General features: G+C 47.7%; 2 protein-coding genes across 5 annotated transcripts in view; one reads left to right on the top strand and one right to left on the bottom strand.

Moving 5' to 3' along the window:
* The window catches only part of IFFO2 (intermediate filament family orphan 2), a 160,486-nt gene that overhangs the window by 6,135 nt on the left and 136,927 nt on the right, over positions 1 to 17,424 (bottom strand). The gene's annotated exons all lie outside the window — the stretch shown is intronic.
* Positions 1 to 17,424, top strand: part of PAX7 (paired box 7) — a 91,692-nt gene that overhangs the window by 8,599 nt on the left and 65,669 nt on the right. For 2 of the 4 annotated variants that reach the window (XM_063317513.1, XM_063317510.1), the window contains exons 3-4: positions 285 to 414; positions 3,345 to 3,479. In XM_063317513.1, the coding sequence (XP_063173583.1) occupies positions 285 to 414; positions 3,345 to 3,479 (265 nt within the window). The remainder of the gene's footprint in view (positions 1 to 284; positions 415 to 3,344; positions 3,480 to 17,424) is intronic. The other 2 variants (XM_063317511.1, XM_063317512.1) reach the window with 2 other exon arrangements.

The following is a 17,424-nucleotide window of genomic DNA, read 5'->3' as shown; positions in this document are numbered from 1 at the left end:
CTTTCCCCAGATCTACTCTTGAGTAGACCAAAAAAACAATCTTGGAGGGAAGAGCCATCCTTTCAGAAGAAACAGAAGGAAGGTGGCTGGTCAACCTTCCTGAGAAGTGAATCCCTCTTCCAGGGAGAAGCAAGGGATTCTTCTCTCCCCAGAACTCATCCAGACAAGTTTGGCAGGTCCACCACCGTGGAGCTTGAATTTAAAAGTGCTTTTTCTCTCTCCTTCCTCCCTCCCTCCCTCCCTCCCTCCTTCCTTTCTTCTGGAACCCCTGTTGATCACAAAAGCAGGTTGCCACTCCAGACGTGGAGAAGAAGATTGAGGAGTACAAGCGGGAGAACCCTGGCATGTTTAGCTGGGAGATCCGAGACCGGCTACTCAAAGACGGCCACTGTGATCGGACCACTGTCCCTTCAGGTGAGAAGGAAGCCAGGCCACAGGGGGGTCCACTGAAGGAACCTTAGAGATTCTCTGTATTTCCCGAGCCAGCTCCACACTAGAAAACATCCTTCAGATCAAGGAGAAAGCCTGTAACTGGGGGTTTACTCCACTGGACCAACTGCAGGACTTTGCACCAAGCCTAAACAAGCCACAAGAACTGGGTTGACACAACATGTGGAATTTCATTTGGCCTAGGTGTGCCAAACCAGCCCATATGGCTCGTTCTGGGTTGAGTGTTGCGCAGACTCGGAACATTGGATTAATTGAAGAAGATGGAGCAAAGTGCTAATAACATCGCCACATAATGGTTTCTTCATATCTTCCTGGCGTCCTGCAGCGTTGTCCTGTGACACTCAGAAGCCTTCTTGAATCGTCACTCCACCAGGGCTTGGGCTACCCCATTTCAGAGTGGGAGAAAAAAATTATCCTTTAGCCCTGAGGTTTCTTGTGAGGTTCACATCCCTGATGAGAAAGCAAAACCAGGACCATTCTTTGGTAGACATGCTCATTCTTTAAAAAAAATTGTGTAGGCGACATTCAGACATGATCCATTCTTAACCTCTGAAGAAGCAGAGTCTAGAAACAGCTTCAGCTTCTTATCTATGAAAACAAGGCCTCAGCTGGTTATGGTTGACACTTTAGATGAAGATCTGAGTCCACACCCTTGTCTTGAACATCAGTGAAATATGCCAGAATTTAAGATTCCCCCCCACCCCACCCCACCCTCCCTTTCCGCTGTTTGCAAGTCAGAATTTTAATTATGCCCATTTGAAGATGTCATAGCAGCAAGCAAGAACTTCATTCCACCTGAACTTTTTAAATTTGTTCTTGTAAGAAGAAGAAATAAAGGACTTTCGCATGAAAAGAGACCATTTAAGGGAAGGCAGGCATGAAATGAGAAAGAAATTCGGGAAATTCGGAATTTGGCTTTCTGGGACCCAGTAGAAATTGTGTGGCTGGAGAACTGGGTTAAAATCCAATCTTAGTTTACTGCTGTTGCAAGTTAATTCAAAATAATCTCCAAGGTATTCTCTCTGCAGAAAAGTCTGCTGAACATGCATATTCACCCTTTTTTTTAAATCAGAGATTGATACCATTCCCCCCATCCCCCAAAAATAGGGAGGAAAGCTCTAACTATTAATATATATGTTACGTGAAGTCTCTGGGCCTGTGCAGAGCTCTCTGTCTTCTGGGAAGAATGCTGTTTTAACTGACAAGCAAAATATGAGTCAACCCATCTCAAAGCATCTTGTGGTCTGGATCCCACTTAGTATTTATCAGAGGAGGATTGTGAAAGCAGGAATGGTTTCTGGGATGCTTCGAGCTTTGCAGAGCTGAATAGGCTTTTTAAACCCTTCTGGATTCCCCTGCTTCGTTGTTCTGCTTTCTATCCTGAAAATAATCATTTGCAGGCAGGGGAGTAGGTGCTGGTTACCATCTGAACCAAGATCCAGTAGAGGCCTGTTGAAAATACTGACTTTGGAGAGATTTGGCTTCAGATGTGTGTGTATTCAAAGTAGTTTACTCATGACTGGCAGTCAAACTGGGATATTAATCATCTGAAATAAAATAAATAAGGCCCCTTCTGAGGCTGTTGACCTAGGGGCAGGTAATAATGTCCAAGAAGGCATCTCTCCTTCAGTCTGTTCCTCGGAAGGAATTAGCATTAAAAACTGCAAGGAATTAAATTCGTGTTGCATTTCAAATAACAATATGTAAGGGCTGCTGTTTTCTTAGATGGGTAGCGTCTGGAGGAGTGTGGACGTATTAATCCGTGGCAATTAAATAGATAGCTTAAGCACTGAGGTCTTGTGGGTTTCAGTGAGGTTTTTCCCTGTCCAATTTTATTTCGGGCTTGTCCTTCAATTTGGTGTGTTGTGGCTCCTTGGGCGTGTTTGAGTGTTTTTGTATGTATGTAAGACTTGGAGCTGCCCAACTGCAATGTGACTCTGGGTGGCTTACAGGTTAACGATGCAACTGTGCAACTAAGTTTTTAAATTGTTGTTGTTGTTCCCAAACAGGGAAGTCAAAACATTTTCCATTTGTTGCCACCCCACCCTCCAGGGATTCTGAATTCAACCTTTGGCTAAATGGGACAAAGAATTCTGTGTGACTCCAAGTGTTGATGGAGTCTCCAAAGAGACAGGAAGATTAGGTGGATTCAGTTATATTCAGTGGGTTCTGTATTCTGAGATTCTCCGTTTCCTGGGGCCTAACTAAAATGACCGGTTTGTTCCAGTGTTTGTGCGACGTCTGGTTGCACCCTTAAAGTCCTCTACCTTGATGGGAAATGCCCCAAAATAACTTAGTGGTCCTCCTACAAGAGCCTGCAGGGTTGTTGTGAGAATATCCCCTCAGCTTCCAGATGTTGACATTTTAGGAAAGGCCGTTGATCAATTAAAAACGCGTCCTTTTTTTTTTGCATGGATTGTTTCCGGCCAGCATGCTGACTGAGAATTAGGGGTGCTGAAGTCCCACGCTTCTGAAGAGGTTAGAGAAGGTGGGCTTCAGCCAAAGGGATTGGGGTGTCCTGCTTTCACAGCCCCCCTAGGAAGGAACGGATCAATTTGGGTTGCGCTTGGAATAAATTTCTTGGTTGGCTTGCATCTCTCCAGCCAGAGGACAGGCCTTGCCCCAAAGCTGTCAGCGCAACCTCAGACAGGCTAACCATATTAGTGTGTCCAGCTGAGTGGTGTCACCGTTCAGCCAGGGAACCTGCCCAGACACGGTGCTGTGATCGCAAACGCTCCCTCTGAGTCTGGATGAAGCTAGAATCTAGAATCTGCCGAGCGAAACAGACTTTTCCCGGTCCCTGCCCGTTCGGGGCCAGCTGTTTGGATGAGCTGCTGTTCCTTGTGTCCCTTCCGAACCAGCTTATATTTTCTTCCCGTCTTTCACTTTCTGAGGTTTAGTGAGTTCGATTAGCCGGGTGCTCCGGATCAAGTTCGGGAAGAAGGAGGAAGAGGAGGACTGCGAGAAGAAAGAGGAGGACTGCGAGAAGAAAGCCAAGCACAGCATCGACGGCATTTTGGGAGACAAAGGTAGGGGTTACTTAAAAACAAAACAAAAACTATTTTTTTTAGCTTAGAGGTTCTCAACCTTCCTGCCCTGTTTCTTGCTAAGCGGAACCCACATCAGAACGTCCAGGGCGGCGTTTTCCTATTTGCGATGATTTTCTAGATATCCCATTCTGCCCTAATGCTCTTGATTAATTCTTTCCCTCCCGGGGGATCAGTCCGAATTCTACGACTTGCCAGTGTCCTGATCTGGTTATTTTCAATTTTTCCTTCCAAAGAAATACGCACTTTTACAAACTTTAATTTTTTTTTCTTGCCTGTTGATTTGGCAATTGATGCCTCAAGTTTGCTATTAATGTACATTAAATTCAGCACCACCAGAACATCTGACTCTTGAATACCTAGATTTCTACTTTACTGGCTTCCCTGATAGACTAGTTTTCTATGTTTAGAGGAGAGGCCTTTGTAGTGATGTTGAAATTGTTGTTTTCTTGTATTATTTCCTTAAACAAAAATAAGTACACATGTTTCTAAGCGTTAATTCGTCCTGGTGGCCTGTTAAGCAGAAGAAGTCACTTAAATTAAATAAATATTGTTGAGTCTCTGCCCCAAGCAACTTGCAGTTTCCAGTTTAACAAAAGAGAGAGATGAGTCAAAAGTAAACAAGAATTAATATTTTGATCTTAGTTATGCATGTTGGTGGATTTTGTTTCATCTGGAGATGCAATTTGAAAAATGTTATGTATTAGCCAATTTGTATTTTTTTTTTTTTTAGGAAATAAGTTGTTTGCTTTAATCTATAAAGACATTCTGGGACAGGTGAAATTAAAGCTAGAATAAGTCATCCTTTGAGAAAGGAACAAAATCCTTGGCTGTCTTTTTCTGACCCCTTAAGGAATTAGGTAAATATTAGCAAATCTGGAACTACATAAAGGCTTTTTAAAAATATTTTTAAAAATGAGTTCTAAAGAGTCTGATTTTTTAAAAAGTAAGGTGTATTCAAGACCAATTTACCTCTGTCTGTTTCATATTCTATATCCATTAGGGTTAGTATGTTTCATGCTTAAAAAGAAAAAAAAACTGTGTAGAAATTAATACATTGTCTTTTTCACATAATTTATTTCACATTGGCTGATGAGGCCCAGGGTTACTAAACACACTTCTTCACTCACTGTTCTGGGGCATTCTCTGCACAAGTTCTTAAAACATTTGGGATTTTAGGAATTTTTATATTTCCCTTCCCACTTTGAACCCAGAAGGCCTAGAAACAGGGAAAAAAAGGAGTTTTGCCTTAGAATATTCTGCACTTAAAAACCATGTTTGAATTCAGAATAATGGGGAACCAACGAAGTGAAACATTTATAATGAGCTCTAAAGTTGTGTGTGTGTATGTGTGTGAGCACATGTACAGAGGAATAATTGTTGGGCATTAACAAACACAGTGTAGACTTCTCTCAAAAAAGGCCAAAGAGTAAACCAGCAAATTGTTCAGAAGGCAGGATCTGAATTACAATTTCTACATTCGACATGATGGTGGTGTAGGCATAGAAGTGGCTGTGTGATGTCCAGATAGGAAACACCATGAAGTCTTCAAAGAAATTATATTTAAATACTCTATTCCAGTTTTTTTTTCAACAAAATCAAAAATAAGTCTTTCTTGAAGCGAGGGGAAAGGAAAGAGAGCTTGGAAAATGCGGCAGCGTCTTCCTTCCACGCAAATTCACCCTAAGAATTACAGATAAAATTGGGAGAGACGCAAATTGCCCCCCAGAGGGAGATCTCTTTCCTTTTTTTGAAGCTTGACTGATCTTTAAAGACAAATCTTGAAACGCTGTTAATAAAAAATTAAAGGACTGGTTAGAGAAAGGGCAGATTTGTTAGGAGGCCCACTGAGGCTGCTGATGGGTTGCCTTTGGAATCTGGGCGTTTGGCTTCGAATTGGGGTGGGGGGGATTCACACTTTTTTCCTCTTTAATTTGAGCGTGGGGCTGGGTGGACGGCCTTGGCGGAGGAGCGCCGTCGTCACTGCGGATCACTTACTCACTTTGAGCGCCTAAACGGTCGTGTGCCTAAATGGATATATGTTAAAGAGATCGCAAGCCGCCTGTTTCTGTTCTCTAAATGCTCCCCAGAAACCGCCTTTGACAGTTGACTGATGGGGGACATCGGATTCAATTATTCATGAATGTCTTGGGGGGGGAATTGGGAGGAGACCCTTTTAAACCCCTTTCGCCTTCTAAAATAGGTTCTCTCTGGATTGGGGTCAGCTGAGTCTTGGAACCTGATCGAAATGCATCCTTTTTCTTGCTTCCCTCAAAGGGGGAAACTCTATTTTTTAGAAGAGGATGTTTTATCCCAGTTCTTTTTCCTTTCCTTTTTTAAATGCGCCGCTTGAGATTTCGTCTGGGGGAATCGGTTGCGGGCGCCGCTGCGAGGGCGCGTCGGTCGCTTTGCGCAGGAGTTGCTTTTGCGTCGCGCTCGGGCGCCGGAGCAGAAGCGCCGGCTGGCTCCGGGCGCCGCTGCCCCCGTGCGGAGCCGGGCTTTGCGCCTCCGCGCCCCTCCGCCCCGGCTTCTCCGCCGTTCCCGGGCTCGCGGGGGAGCAGCGCGGCCCTGGGGCGCGGAGGTCGCCTGGCCCGCCGCGGCCGGGAGGGCCAGGGGCGGCGGGGCGGCTGCTCCGCTGCGGGCTCTCCTCGCGTGGCGGCGGCGGCCGCGCTTGGCCCTTCCGACGGCTTGAAATCCCGCGGGCGGGCGGGCCGGCCGGCCGGGTGGGAAGGACCCCGGGAGAGACCATTCCCCGCGGCTCGTCCCTGGGTCGGTGCGCGCGCGCGGTCGGAGAGCGAGGAGGGGAGTCCCGCGCTGGGGAAGCGAGCCGCCCTCCGCCGCCGCCGCCGCGCTGTTGAACTCCGCGGACAGCGTCCCTCCGGCCCTGGGAGAAGCGCTAAGTCAGGCCCCGCGGAGGCCGCGGCGTTTTGTTCCGGCGGCGGCGGCGGGGCCGCTCCCCCTGCAACCTGCCTGCCCCTGTGGAAGCCGGGCGGGGGCCGCCGCGCCTCTTGGCATTCAGGACGCGGCCGAGGGGAAAGTTGGCGCACAAAAGCGGGAGGAAGAATGGGGAATAAATTATTCCGCGCCCCCCGCCGGGGGACAGCTTTGTCGTAGGCCCCGCGCCGTCTGTTGGGGGGCGGGAGGGGGACGGCCCTGCGCTTTTCTTCCCGGCTGGGGGCCGCTCGAGGTGCCCCGGCGAAGGCGGCTTTGTGCGCAACCCGCGCGGCTCGCCGAGCGCGCCGCTTCTCTCGCGGGCGGGCGGGCCGGGCCGGGCCCGGGGGGGAGGGCTGCGCCGCCACGGGTCCCCACCCCCCCGGCCGCCTTCGGTGGAGGGCTTTGGAAAGGACAGCAGCGCAGGGGGCTCCTATTCCGGCTGGGTCCGATTCTCCTTGTTCCCCTCACCCGGAGGCTCCGCTTCAGCTCTCCAGCGGCTTACTGTGTGTTAAAGGTGGAATAGAAACATTAATAGTAATAATAATAGTAATAATAATAATAATAATAATAATAATAATGTTACAGTAGTGCCACCACCCGCCTTTTCGGAATATTTTTTGCTCTCTTGAGAGAAAGGGCTGCTTCCAAGCACCCCTGAAGCTGTACGAAAGAGGCGCTCCAGCTGTCCGAGGGTGGGCAACAAACAAGGGATCCTCCACCCGGGTTTATCAGAAGAACCATGAGGGGGGGTGTCATCCTGAAAGCCACCCCCCGCCCCGGAGTCTTGAAAAGTGGCCCGCAAGCTCCGGAGAAGAAATTGCAGAAACAACTGGGCTGCCTCTGGCCTGGGCTGTCCCCAACCGCTGCCTATTTGTGGGCGGTGGACTCCGTCTGCGCAGCAGGGGGAGCCTTCTGGGAGTAAGCTCACTCTTTCGCCAGTCTCCCCCCTCCAGCTGGGGCTTTTCCAGCCCAAGTTTTTGGACTTCCCCACCTTTGGAGCCAATCCCCCCGCCCCGCCGCCCCCTGCGGCATCCTTCAGCCTTGAGAGAATCTGGGGATCGAAAGGGGTCTGCCTGTTTTTCAACTCCTATTTGCGGATTTTATTCCTACTCTCCTCTCCTCCCCCCCACTCCGCCTTCCAAATCCCTTCACAGTCCAGAAATCTTCCCAGTCTGAACTGGGCGGTTGAAAGTTCCTTGTCTCTGCATTTCTGGAACTGCCTTTGGACAACTTAGATGCTCTACTGGGGGCCTGTTTACCCCCAAGAAAAATCTGTGGCCTTAGAGCCTAGTTCGTTTATTCCCCAGATATCGGGGCATGAAAAAAACCGGGAGGGAGGGAGGGAGGGAGGGAGGCAGTCTTCCAGTGTTTCCAGCCCAACCTGTTGTCTTCCTCCTGGCTCTTGAGCTTTCCTCTCATTCTTCCAGAGAAGGCCTTTCTGTAGCAAGGGAGAGCAGAGGCTGCATGGAGGATCCTTCTGTGCGTGGTTCCTGAGGCCCAGCAGGGCTTCCTCCCCAGTAAACCCACGCTGAACTTCTGGAATCAAACTTGCACCTGCAGACCCAGCCCTTAGGGCTGCCCAAAACACTTCATCCCGGCCTCCGATGGCCTCTCAGCGGGACCTGTCCCCCCCGCGGCCCTTTGCTGTGGGACACCCCTCCTTTTCTTTTTGAAAAAGCCCCTAGCAGGATTGGGGTGGTGATGAGAAGCTGCCAGCGGCTGAACTGAAGGTGGTCCCAAAACTGCCACTGCTCAGGGCCCCCTGACCCATGGCTGCCTTGGGGTACAATGTCCATCCTCCACATGCTGGGGAAGATTGGCTTTGGGGTAGAGCTGGCTGGGGGTTGCCTGCTCCAAATAGATGGGGATACCGGCCTTCTTTTCTTCTAAGTGCAAAGGGTGGGGGGTGCCTTGGCCACGGGGCGGCTGTCCTTTGCTTTACCGAGGTGGTGGCTGCGTCTCTTCTTCAGGTGAGGAGGGGGCTGTCAAGAGCCCCCTCTTCCCCCAGAGAGCAGCAAGCCTGGCTGGCTGGCTGGCCACCTGGCATTTAGAGCAGGCGCAGGTCAGATGGTGGGGGAGAGGAAGCAAGCTCTGAGCTGGATGGGTTCAGGGCAAGAGGGAGAAAGCGAGGGGAGGGCTAGAGATGCGACTGCAATGCCCATTATCCCCAGCACAGAAATTCCAAAACAGCTGGCAGAAAGGGCTGGGTTGGCGGAACACGAACCAGATTTCCAGCCTTACAGAACGCTGGGTTGACACCTATGAGGGAGATCCCCCGAAGTGACCCCATGGCTAACCGATTGTGGGAAGGGGCCCCTGGAGATGCAGGAGAGGGAAAGGGGAAAAGGAAGGAAAAGAAGGCGGGCAGGAGAAGAATGAAACCAAGGGAAGGGCAGTCAACTGTGGCACATGGGTCCTCGTCCCCCTTGCCACTTGGCCCATGTGCCCCCCTGAACCTGGAACGGCAAGGATGCTTTGGGGATGCAGGTTTGTGCAAACCATTGGGGGGGGTGCGTGTGTGTAGATAAGTCTTCTTCATAAATCCACTGTGACGCTGCGGCAAAGAGAAGGTGGTTGAAAAGGCTTGGGCAGCAAGGAAAACAAACGCCTTTTCTCTTTTTCCCTGGGGAGAAAGCGAGCTTGGGGAATGCAGAGAGAGAGAGAGAGAACCAGTCAATGAAAAACAAGATGGGGGAAATGGGGGGGACACAGCTCGTTCCCCCCTGCCCAACCTTCTGCACGTGGGAATTGCCAGTGTAGGTCGCCTGTCTGCAGGACTGAACCCTCTCCTTTCCCTCTTTGAAAGAGCCAGGGAACAATGGTATTCTCAGTGATGGAAACCTGGATTCCTGAACCACGCTGGTCTATTAGAGCTGCTCGCCTGCCTGTGTTGTCTGACCTTCCTTTCACACCTCCCTCCCTTTCTCGGCCGTCCAGAGAGGCCTGGAGGCTTCCCTGAAACAGGGAAAGGCAGCTTCCTGCTTGACCCAGGCAGGAAAAATACTATTTTCCTAGACGTTGGGAGTGGGTTGGAGGTAGAGTTAGGACTCTCTCTGGAATAAGCGTCTCTCCAAAAACTCTGGAGTTTAACACCCTGGTCCTAAGCATACTTTTCCAGGGAAATGTTTGCGCCAACACCGGCTGGGGACTGGATGTGGGGTCGGGGGGGTGTTGTCCTGGTTCCAAAGCAAAAGAGTCATCTTGAAAACAAAATCTGAGAGCACAAGGGTGCAGATGCCTTACTTGGGTCTCGGAAAAGCTCAGCCAAGCTGAAATTGTATTCAGATATGGAATTGTGACCTGGAATTAAACGATTCTGGTGTGATGCCCCCCCCCCCGCCCCCAGTGGGATTGTTTTCCAATTGGTGTTTCTGTTATCTAAACTGTGCAACAAAAAAAAGGCATTGTTCTTGGACTGTTTTAGAGGGAAACGGAGACACGGGTTGGTGTAGGGCATTAAGGGAAATAAAAAGGGGGTGAAAGTTGGTTGGTCACCTGGGGGCAAGAAAAGACCCATGTCTAGCTCCTGTGGGCGATTAGACTGACCTTTGTTCAGGATCCACGGCCCTGGCTCAGCTCCGCTGCGTTTAGCCGGATGGTGCCTTTTTAATGAACGCCGGCCCAAATTTGCCAGCCAGGCTGAGCCAACTGGATTGATCAACCCCCTGTGGTATTGAAGGCAGAATGTAATAGAACAGGCTGGTGCAGGGGTGAAGACTCGGGGCAGAAAATATAAATTTGGTTATAAAAAATCCTGCTTTTCTCCCAAGTTTGGACAGAGGAGCAATTTTATGTCAACAAAAGTAGCTAATAAAAAAAAATTGATGGAAGCATTTAGGATCCTGGATTATGGCAGATGTTCCCTTCAACCATTCTTCCCCAGCCTGGCACTAGATAATACCCATCTTCCTCAGCAGGTGCAGTAGCAGCAGGTTGGCCACCTAACACCTGGGAAAAGATGGGAGTTGTAGTGCAAAATAACGCAAAATGGGTATTTGAGTATGTCTCGTCTGCCTTAAATCAACTGTTTTTTTCCCTCCCCTGTCATTGCATTGGGTTTTATAGAAGAAAAGGGATGCAGGTGATTTTTCCCTTTTCCTGAAGCGGTGTGGTTAAAGGAATTATATTATTTACCCACTTTTTTCCCTCTCTCTCTCTCCTTTGCAATTCGCTTGGTTATTTAAAAAAAAGAAAGAGAGACGCTGGAAAAGATGAGAAAAACACTTCAAACGAATCCATCATGTCTGGAGTTGGTGAAGGAGAGATTTAGAGACTGTATTGGGGAGGGGGAGAGAGAAGTTATTTAGATATTAAAAACCATATTTTCCTGGAGGCATCAGGCGTTGCCACCATTTTCACTTCCCCCCTCCCCCACAGCTATTTGGCTGGGTAAAATACCAGAGACCGAAATGTTGAACAGAGATAACGGCACCAACCCTCACTGTAGACCTATAACTCCATCAGAGCATTAAACTCGGATTAACCTCCCTTCCTCTCCCCCTCCCTCCCCTCTTCCTCCAGCTCCCTTTCCCTCTCCCCATGAGCTTTTCCAAAAAAAAAAAAAAATTCCAGTGGAATTTACATGGGAGGATTTTAATGCGTATCCCATTCTTAGCCCGTGAGCTGAAAGAGACTTACTTGAGTGTTACGGTAAAACTGGGGAAGAGAAGATGATGGAGAGAAAAGCCTGTTCCAAAATCTTCTTTGTTTCCTGCAGACAGAATCGGGGAAGAATAGACCGGCATTGCTATGCTGGTCTTGGATCATAATAAAGATTTGATCTGAGTGGAGGCTGGCACTGCTATCCGCATCTTGATCAGATTCATAATCCAAACAGTTGTGTTCCAACTCTTCTCAATCAAACGCTTTTTTTGAAAAAACATGCTCTGTCTGTCGAGCTGAAATCTTGGTGATAGATTCCTTTTCAGTCTTCCTTGAAATGTTCCTATAAGGTAGGCTCATGTTTTGGGGTTCATACAGTGTCAGGAAATCTCAGATGGCAATGATTTCCTCCCCATTCTTCCTGAATTCCCCCAGTGGGTGGAATTGGAGTGGGTGATTCCTAAGCCACTTTTTAAAAATTTCCTTAGCAATCCACATCCTCAGTATTTTTAATAAAGTACCATTTGTACAATAGACATAGTCCCCTCCTCAGCCTGCAAGTGCTTAACATCTAGAATTTTGTCTATAAGGTAGGCATAATTGTGTTAGGTATTGACATATGACCTTTGCTGCAGGGGAGAGAATTAGCCAGACGTTTTGAAGGAACGTCTGTGCGAATATGGACAAAATGCTGTGATTACTCTATTTCGCCGGTGATTGGGTCCTGTTCCCTCTGTTTCATTTCAAGGAACATCAGAATTTGTTGCACATTTTGAATGGGATTGAACCAAACCAAGCTCCTTGACTAGATTTCTCATCTTTTTCACCCTTTTTGTTTTTGGTCTGCTACTGCAAAAAAAAAATGCAGTGGAGTAGCTGGCATCATGCTCCTCGAAGCATTTGAATGCCACTTTATTTTACTAATTCCAAGCTACCACATCCATTTTTTTTTGGACAATGGCTGCAGGAACTGCAGATCCCAGTTCAAGATTGATTTATTTGCTGACCGCTGCCAGGTATCACCCAAGGAGGTAGCGAGGAAGGCCTCTGATTTAAAAATCAGTTTTGCATCTGCACTCCAGTGCAGGGAGAGAGGACAACAGGTGTTTTTCTGGCAGAGGGCAGGTGGCACAGAGGTGGGTCTGCAAAAACCAGAATTGTAGAACTCCTTAGCAAGGCTCAAAAAAGGCTGCAGAGCCATGCGCATTTCCTTCCTTTTCCTGCCAAATCCAGGAACAACAAGGCTGGGATGAGTAGACCAAACATCTGACAAGGCAGGATCACACCTCAGTGGAAGAGCATCAATAGTACAGGACGGAAGACAGTGTGCATTGTAGCTGATGTCAATGGGTTTACTTCCAAGGGGATTGGATAGAAGCCACCTGCTAACTTAGAGGGGTTTGGCAGGCTATGTAACCTTGCAGGCCCCTCTCCCACAATCTGCCCCTTGGGGCACTGCTTAATGGCAGAGTCAGCCTTGCTGCTAAGCCATCCAGTCCCAAAGATCTAATGTTCTCCTCCATTACTATCCCCTGCGGGAGAAAGGTTGGCCGCCGCCTTTTCATTTCTCAATGAAAAATGGGGCAGCTGCATGGGAAACTGACAGCGGTGATGGAGAAGTGGGGATTCGAGGAAGACCTTGATCCTTGGGGCTGAAGCCGTATCTGAAACAGTTCTGGTGACCCGCTACAAAGGCCTTTCCTCAACAGCCTGGTCCCCCTTGCTGGCATTGGCATCTGTTCATCAGCAGCTGGGCATCCCTCCTTCTGGGCCTTGGATGCTGGCAGGCCGTTTTCGAGCCTGTTGCTGGTGAGTTTTGGAGGCCTGGCCTTGGAGCCTCCAAATTTGCAAGAAATTTCTGGGGAGGGGACGGCTGGAAGTTAGCGGTCTCGCATTTGGGGGGGTGGAAGCATCTAAAAACTGCACCACATTATGATATGTAGACTTTATAAATATTATAACTTCAGGAAGGGCTGGAAATAAGGGCCGGGGGAAGCAGAAATGACGTATCGTTCTGAAGCCCCCTTTTTCTTCACTGAGCCTTTCAAGGGCCCCTCCCTTCCCCCCCACAATGGTGCTTCAGTCTTTTTCCCTCTCCGCTTTTGTGAGGTGCGAGATCCGCTGTGTTTACTTGCAAAGTGAAAATAATTAAAAGATCAGGTGTACAAAAACATGCAGGGATAAGAGGCATGTGGGCTTCTAAACCCGGGTTTGAATATCCCTCGTCCAACCTCACCTTTGGCGGTGTCGGATTAGAGGTTCCAGCTTGCGGATTTAGCTCTTCTGTCCAACGAGGGGGAGCTTTCCGTCCGGGATGCAAAAGACCTGCCTCAATATTTTCAGAACAGCAAGAACAAAAGCCAACAAGCAGATATGGAGGGTTTTGTTTGTTCGTTTTCATTTCTTTATCTCAGGTGGTTGCAGGGAGAGAAAAACTTTGTGTGTTTGAGAGGGGTGCTCCCTGCCCTTCAGCATGCTTACTGTGCAAGAAATGATGCCATGTGTGTGCGTGCGTGCGTGCTGAAAATTAGGACAGAGATAAAATATCAGAACTTGGGTTGGGCTGTTGCCTGTTTGAGAAAATAAGAAGACGCACGACATTCCAGCATCTGTTTGACTTTCTATTTTCTTTCTTTATTTATATTTCAAATGTCATCACCACCCATCTTGCACGAAGCGAATTTTGCATCTCCTGGTTTGTTTCTGACAGTGGTGTAGCCGGTTTCCAAACCCAGTAGCAAACCTAAACCGTGTAATTAATGTGTGTAATCAAATGCTGAATATTGTAGCTAGAGTCCCATTCCAGTCCTTAATCCTCGGTGCCAGTTGGACAAACATGAGCGCATTGCAACTTGCCCTCGCCTTTTCCAATGAAGCGTCCGGCGGAGGGTTAAAGGAGAGCCGCAGGTTTTGAGCTGGAGAAAGTAAACTATTTTCAGATGTAGCACAGGCCTTTAAGTTTGCCATGCTCTTTGCCCTAGGCGGGGTATCTTTTAAGGAGAAGAGGAGGCCTTTTTCAATTCTCCACCCTGGGATCTCCCTTTGCCCCCTCCCGTTTCTAAAATTGGAATGAAGCACTCGGCTTGACCCTTAAAATAGAGGACGCAGAGCAATGGATGACTTTTTTTAGCTTGGCTCGGCTTTGTCTGGAGGCCCTAAAGTTCACAGATCAAAGTGACCTTTGGTGACCTCTTCCTTTAGAACAAGAGGAGGAGGAGATGGCCTGCGGTCCAGCTGATGACGCTCTTCGATGCTGAAGGGCCTGATTCTCCCCTGTGTCCTTTCAAAGGTTATCCCATGCAGGATATTTTACTTGGTTTGATTTCTTCCTTCTCCAGGTAGGAGAATCTGGTGGGATAAGTTGGGTGATGTGACGGAACATCATCCTAGGGATAAGAAGGGTGGTTGCGTTAAAGTGTGTTTAGGAGAAAGTTTTCTCTCCTGTTTTAACAACTGGGTTATTGATTCCTTAATGGGGGGAAAGGAGAAGAGGGGAATGCATTCGTATCCAAGAACTCTGCTCACCAGCTAACCACCAGGGGGAAGTTCTCATCGTACGATCTCCTTGATTTGAGAAAATTAAAGCACTACCTTCATATGCAGGGGAGTTAAGAAAATCAGTCTACAGATGTAATAATATGTCTGCTCCCTCCCACCCTTTTTGTATTTCCATGTTAGAAAAAACTGATTGCCTGTTGAACTTCTGCCTGATGGGTAAGGCCCGGGAATCCCTGTTTTTATTCCATACCAATCCATGCAAAACGCTTTCAAGGCAGATATTGGAAGGGTAAACAAAAAAACAAAAAACCTGTAAACAGAGGGAGATCCAAATGCTTGTGTTCAATGCATTCTAGAACAAATTGTTTGGAAAGCAAGTAATGTAAATTCAGCTTTATCCCTCCAAGGTCATCTAGTCTGATTTCTGTCAACTTAGGGAAGCTGCAGTTATATCCCCATCGGACAGAAGCCCAGCCTCTGTTTAGAGATCCTGGATGACATTCCCCCCAATTTTTTTATTCTGAAAACAAAGCCCCTGTGTTACAGCCGCCGTGGCAATCATTTTATTCATATGCACACTTTGCCCTTGCGTGGAAAAATGTGGTCTTGGGGCTGTTTGCTGCAGACAAAGTAAATGCTTGTGTGAGTAAAATGTGACCAGCCCGTAAATAAATATCGGTGGGGACAGTGCATCAGATAAAACGCAAACCGAATTTGGAAGTGGAGCATCTGGGCAGCCTACCCTGACTTTAGTTATGCAAAGTGGGATTATGAAAGATAGTCTGACAAAACGTTTTTTGCACCCCTTGATCGAGTGGACGGGATAGAGACTTGGCGATGTCACTCAAGGGCCCGCTGATTTAGCTCGGGTTTGGGTGATGGTGGGGTCAGGAAAGCCAAAGCTTGAGACCCCTTTATAGAAACATCTAATCAAGCCATGCCTTGGCTACCTCCCCTTTGGGCATCTTCAAGCGTCTCTCTGTGGGCTGCGTTTAGAAAGGGGTTGGGCACTTCGGTCGGCCCAAAACTTTGCGGACTTTATTGGGAGCAAGCAACTCCCTTCTTCAGCAAATTCCACTGGAGACTGGTTTATTTTCTGCCCAGAAACCATGGAAGGGGTACCTTAAGGGTCATCTAGTCCAGCCATCTCTGACCGATGGCTATCCAGCTTCTGTCTGTAGGCCTCATCACTTCATGTGGCAGCTTGTTCCACTGGCTGACAGTCCTAACAGTCAGGAACTTTCCACTGATGTTTACTCTGAACTTTCTTCCTTGTGGTTTTCCCTCTGGGAAAATAGAGTAAATCCAGTCCTCCTTCCACGTGACAGCCCTTCAGATATTAAAGACTACTACCATCTCTCTCTTCAGTCTTCCATTCTGTAGGCCAATGTACCCAGATCCTTTAAGTGTTCTTCATAGAGTTTCCTAGAAAGATATGCACAGAGCTAAACATCTCAAGGACCAGAAATTTAAGATCTTTGGGAGAGGTGCCAGCACTGGAGACACCTTGTTAGTAATCACTTGCCCATTGACCACCATCTCTTTGGCAGCCTTCACCACTCCTTTGTGACTGATGGATTTTCAAAAGCAATTTTGACCTACATTTATTGCAAATACAACTCGTTTTCTTCCTGCATTCTTATGAACTGCCATAGGAGCTATGTGGGGTGGGGAAGTGGGTATCCGTGTAAGAACGAACAATTTTATTCTCATCCTAAGGATAAATGAGGGACTGCAAACATGAATCATTTTCAGCAACCATTGCTACAGCTTCTCTGGATTGTAGCTCCCGTTTGAGAATTTTTAAAAAAGAAACCAGACCTTTTAGGCAAACAGATTGTCCCAGTGGAAAAGATTGACACCTGGAAAGCCTTCAGGTGGAAACACTCGCCCTCCATTACTTCAATATCTTTCTGAGCATCCCGTCCCTGTCCTCAGTATCCTGTTATACAAACGCACAAGGGGAACGCTTCAGTTTCCATCTTTCCTACTCTGCACATAGGAGAACCTTGAACGTATTCTCCTTATTTATTCTTCACTTTTTTCCCTTTCCCTCCTTCCCCCTCAAGGACCCTTGAACGTTAATGCCCTTTGCAGATTTTGGAACAAAGAAGTAGCTCAAAGCATTTGAAATACCGATCTGAATTAAATGGTATATGTTTTCCATCACCAAACACTTCCACCTTTTGAGCTGAACAGTGTAAATCCCTACCTGCCTACTCAGAAGTAAGTCTCCTTGAAGGTTTATCATCCTGGTCTAATAACACTCAGTGAATTTATTTCTGAACGAATTGTTAAAGCTCATGAAGGAAACCATCTTTTGCAAGACAGAGAAATCTGTCTGGATCTTTAGCTTCCCCTTGTAAGGCCGTAGAAAGCAAAGAAAAAGGCTTAATGTTGAAGAGTAAAAAAAGTTGGCCTGTTCTTTTCCCCTGCAAAGATGCTTTTCTTCATTCTTCATTCATTCCTACAAGGTTTTGGCCACCTAAAATCTTTGCCACGTTTTTTAGTGTGTATTTTACAATCTCTCTCTTCCCTGAATAGTATGGTTTTTCCTGTTTTTTTTCCCCTTCCCTTCCGTTCCTCTTTCTTCTTTCGCTCCGCAATCATTTCGCCCGCTCTGGCTGCTACATTCCGCTTTAGAAAGACAAACAACTTTTAAAACTTGAGGAACCGCTCCTGAGTGGGACTTTCAATGAGAAAAATAGTTGTCCAATTTTGCCATAGTATGCTCAGCCACCATTGCCTAATCTACCTTTCATTTTGACCGACAAATGTCGAGAATCTGTATCTGTCTCCAACCCCTCGGGAGACCTGATTAATCAACAAAAGGGCACCATTATCCAAAGAAGAGAACAGGGAGTGAGTGAGAAGAAAACTGTGATTTGCAGAG

The sequence above is a fragment of the Candoia aspera genome, chromosome 18 (assembly GCF_035149785.1).
Source record: "Candoia aspera isolate rCanAsp1 chromosome 18, rCanAsp1.hap2, whole genome shotgun sequence".
In the NCBI taxonomy this organism is placed as follows: Eukaryota; Metazoa; Chordata; class Lepidosauria; order Squamata; family Boidae; genus Candoia; species Candoia aspera.
The sequence above is the reverse complement of the archived record's forward strand: the minus strand, read 5'-3'. Positions and strand labels throughout refer to the sequence as shown.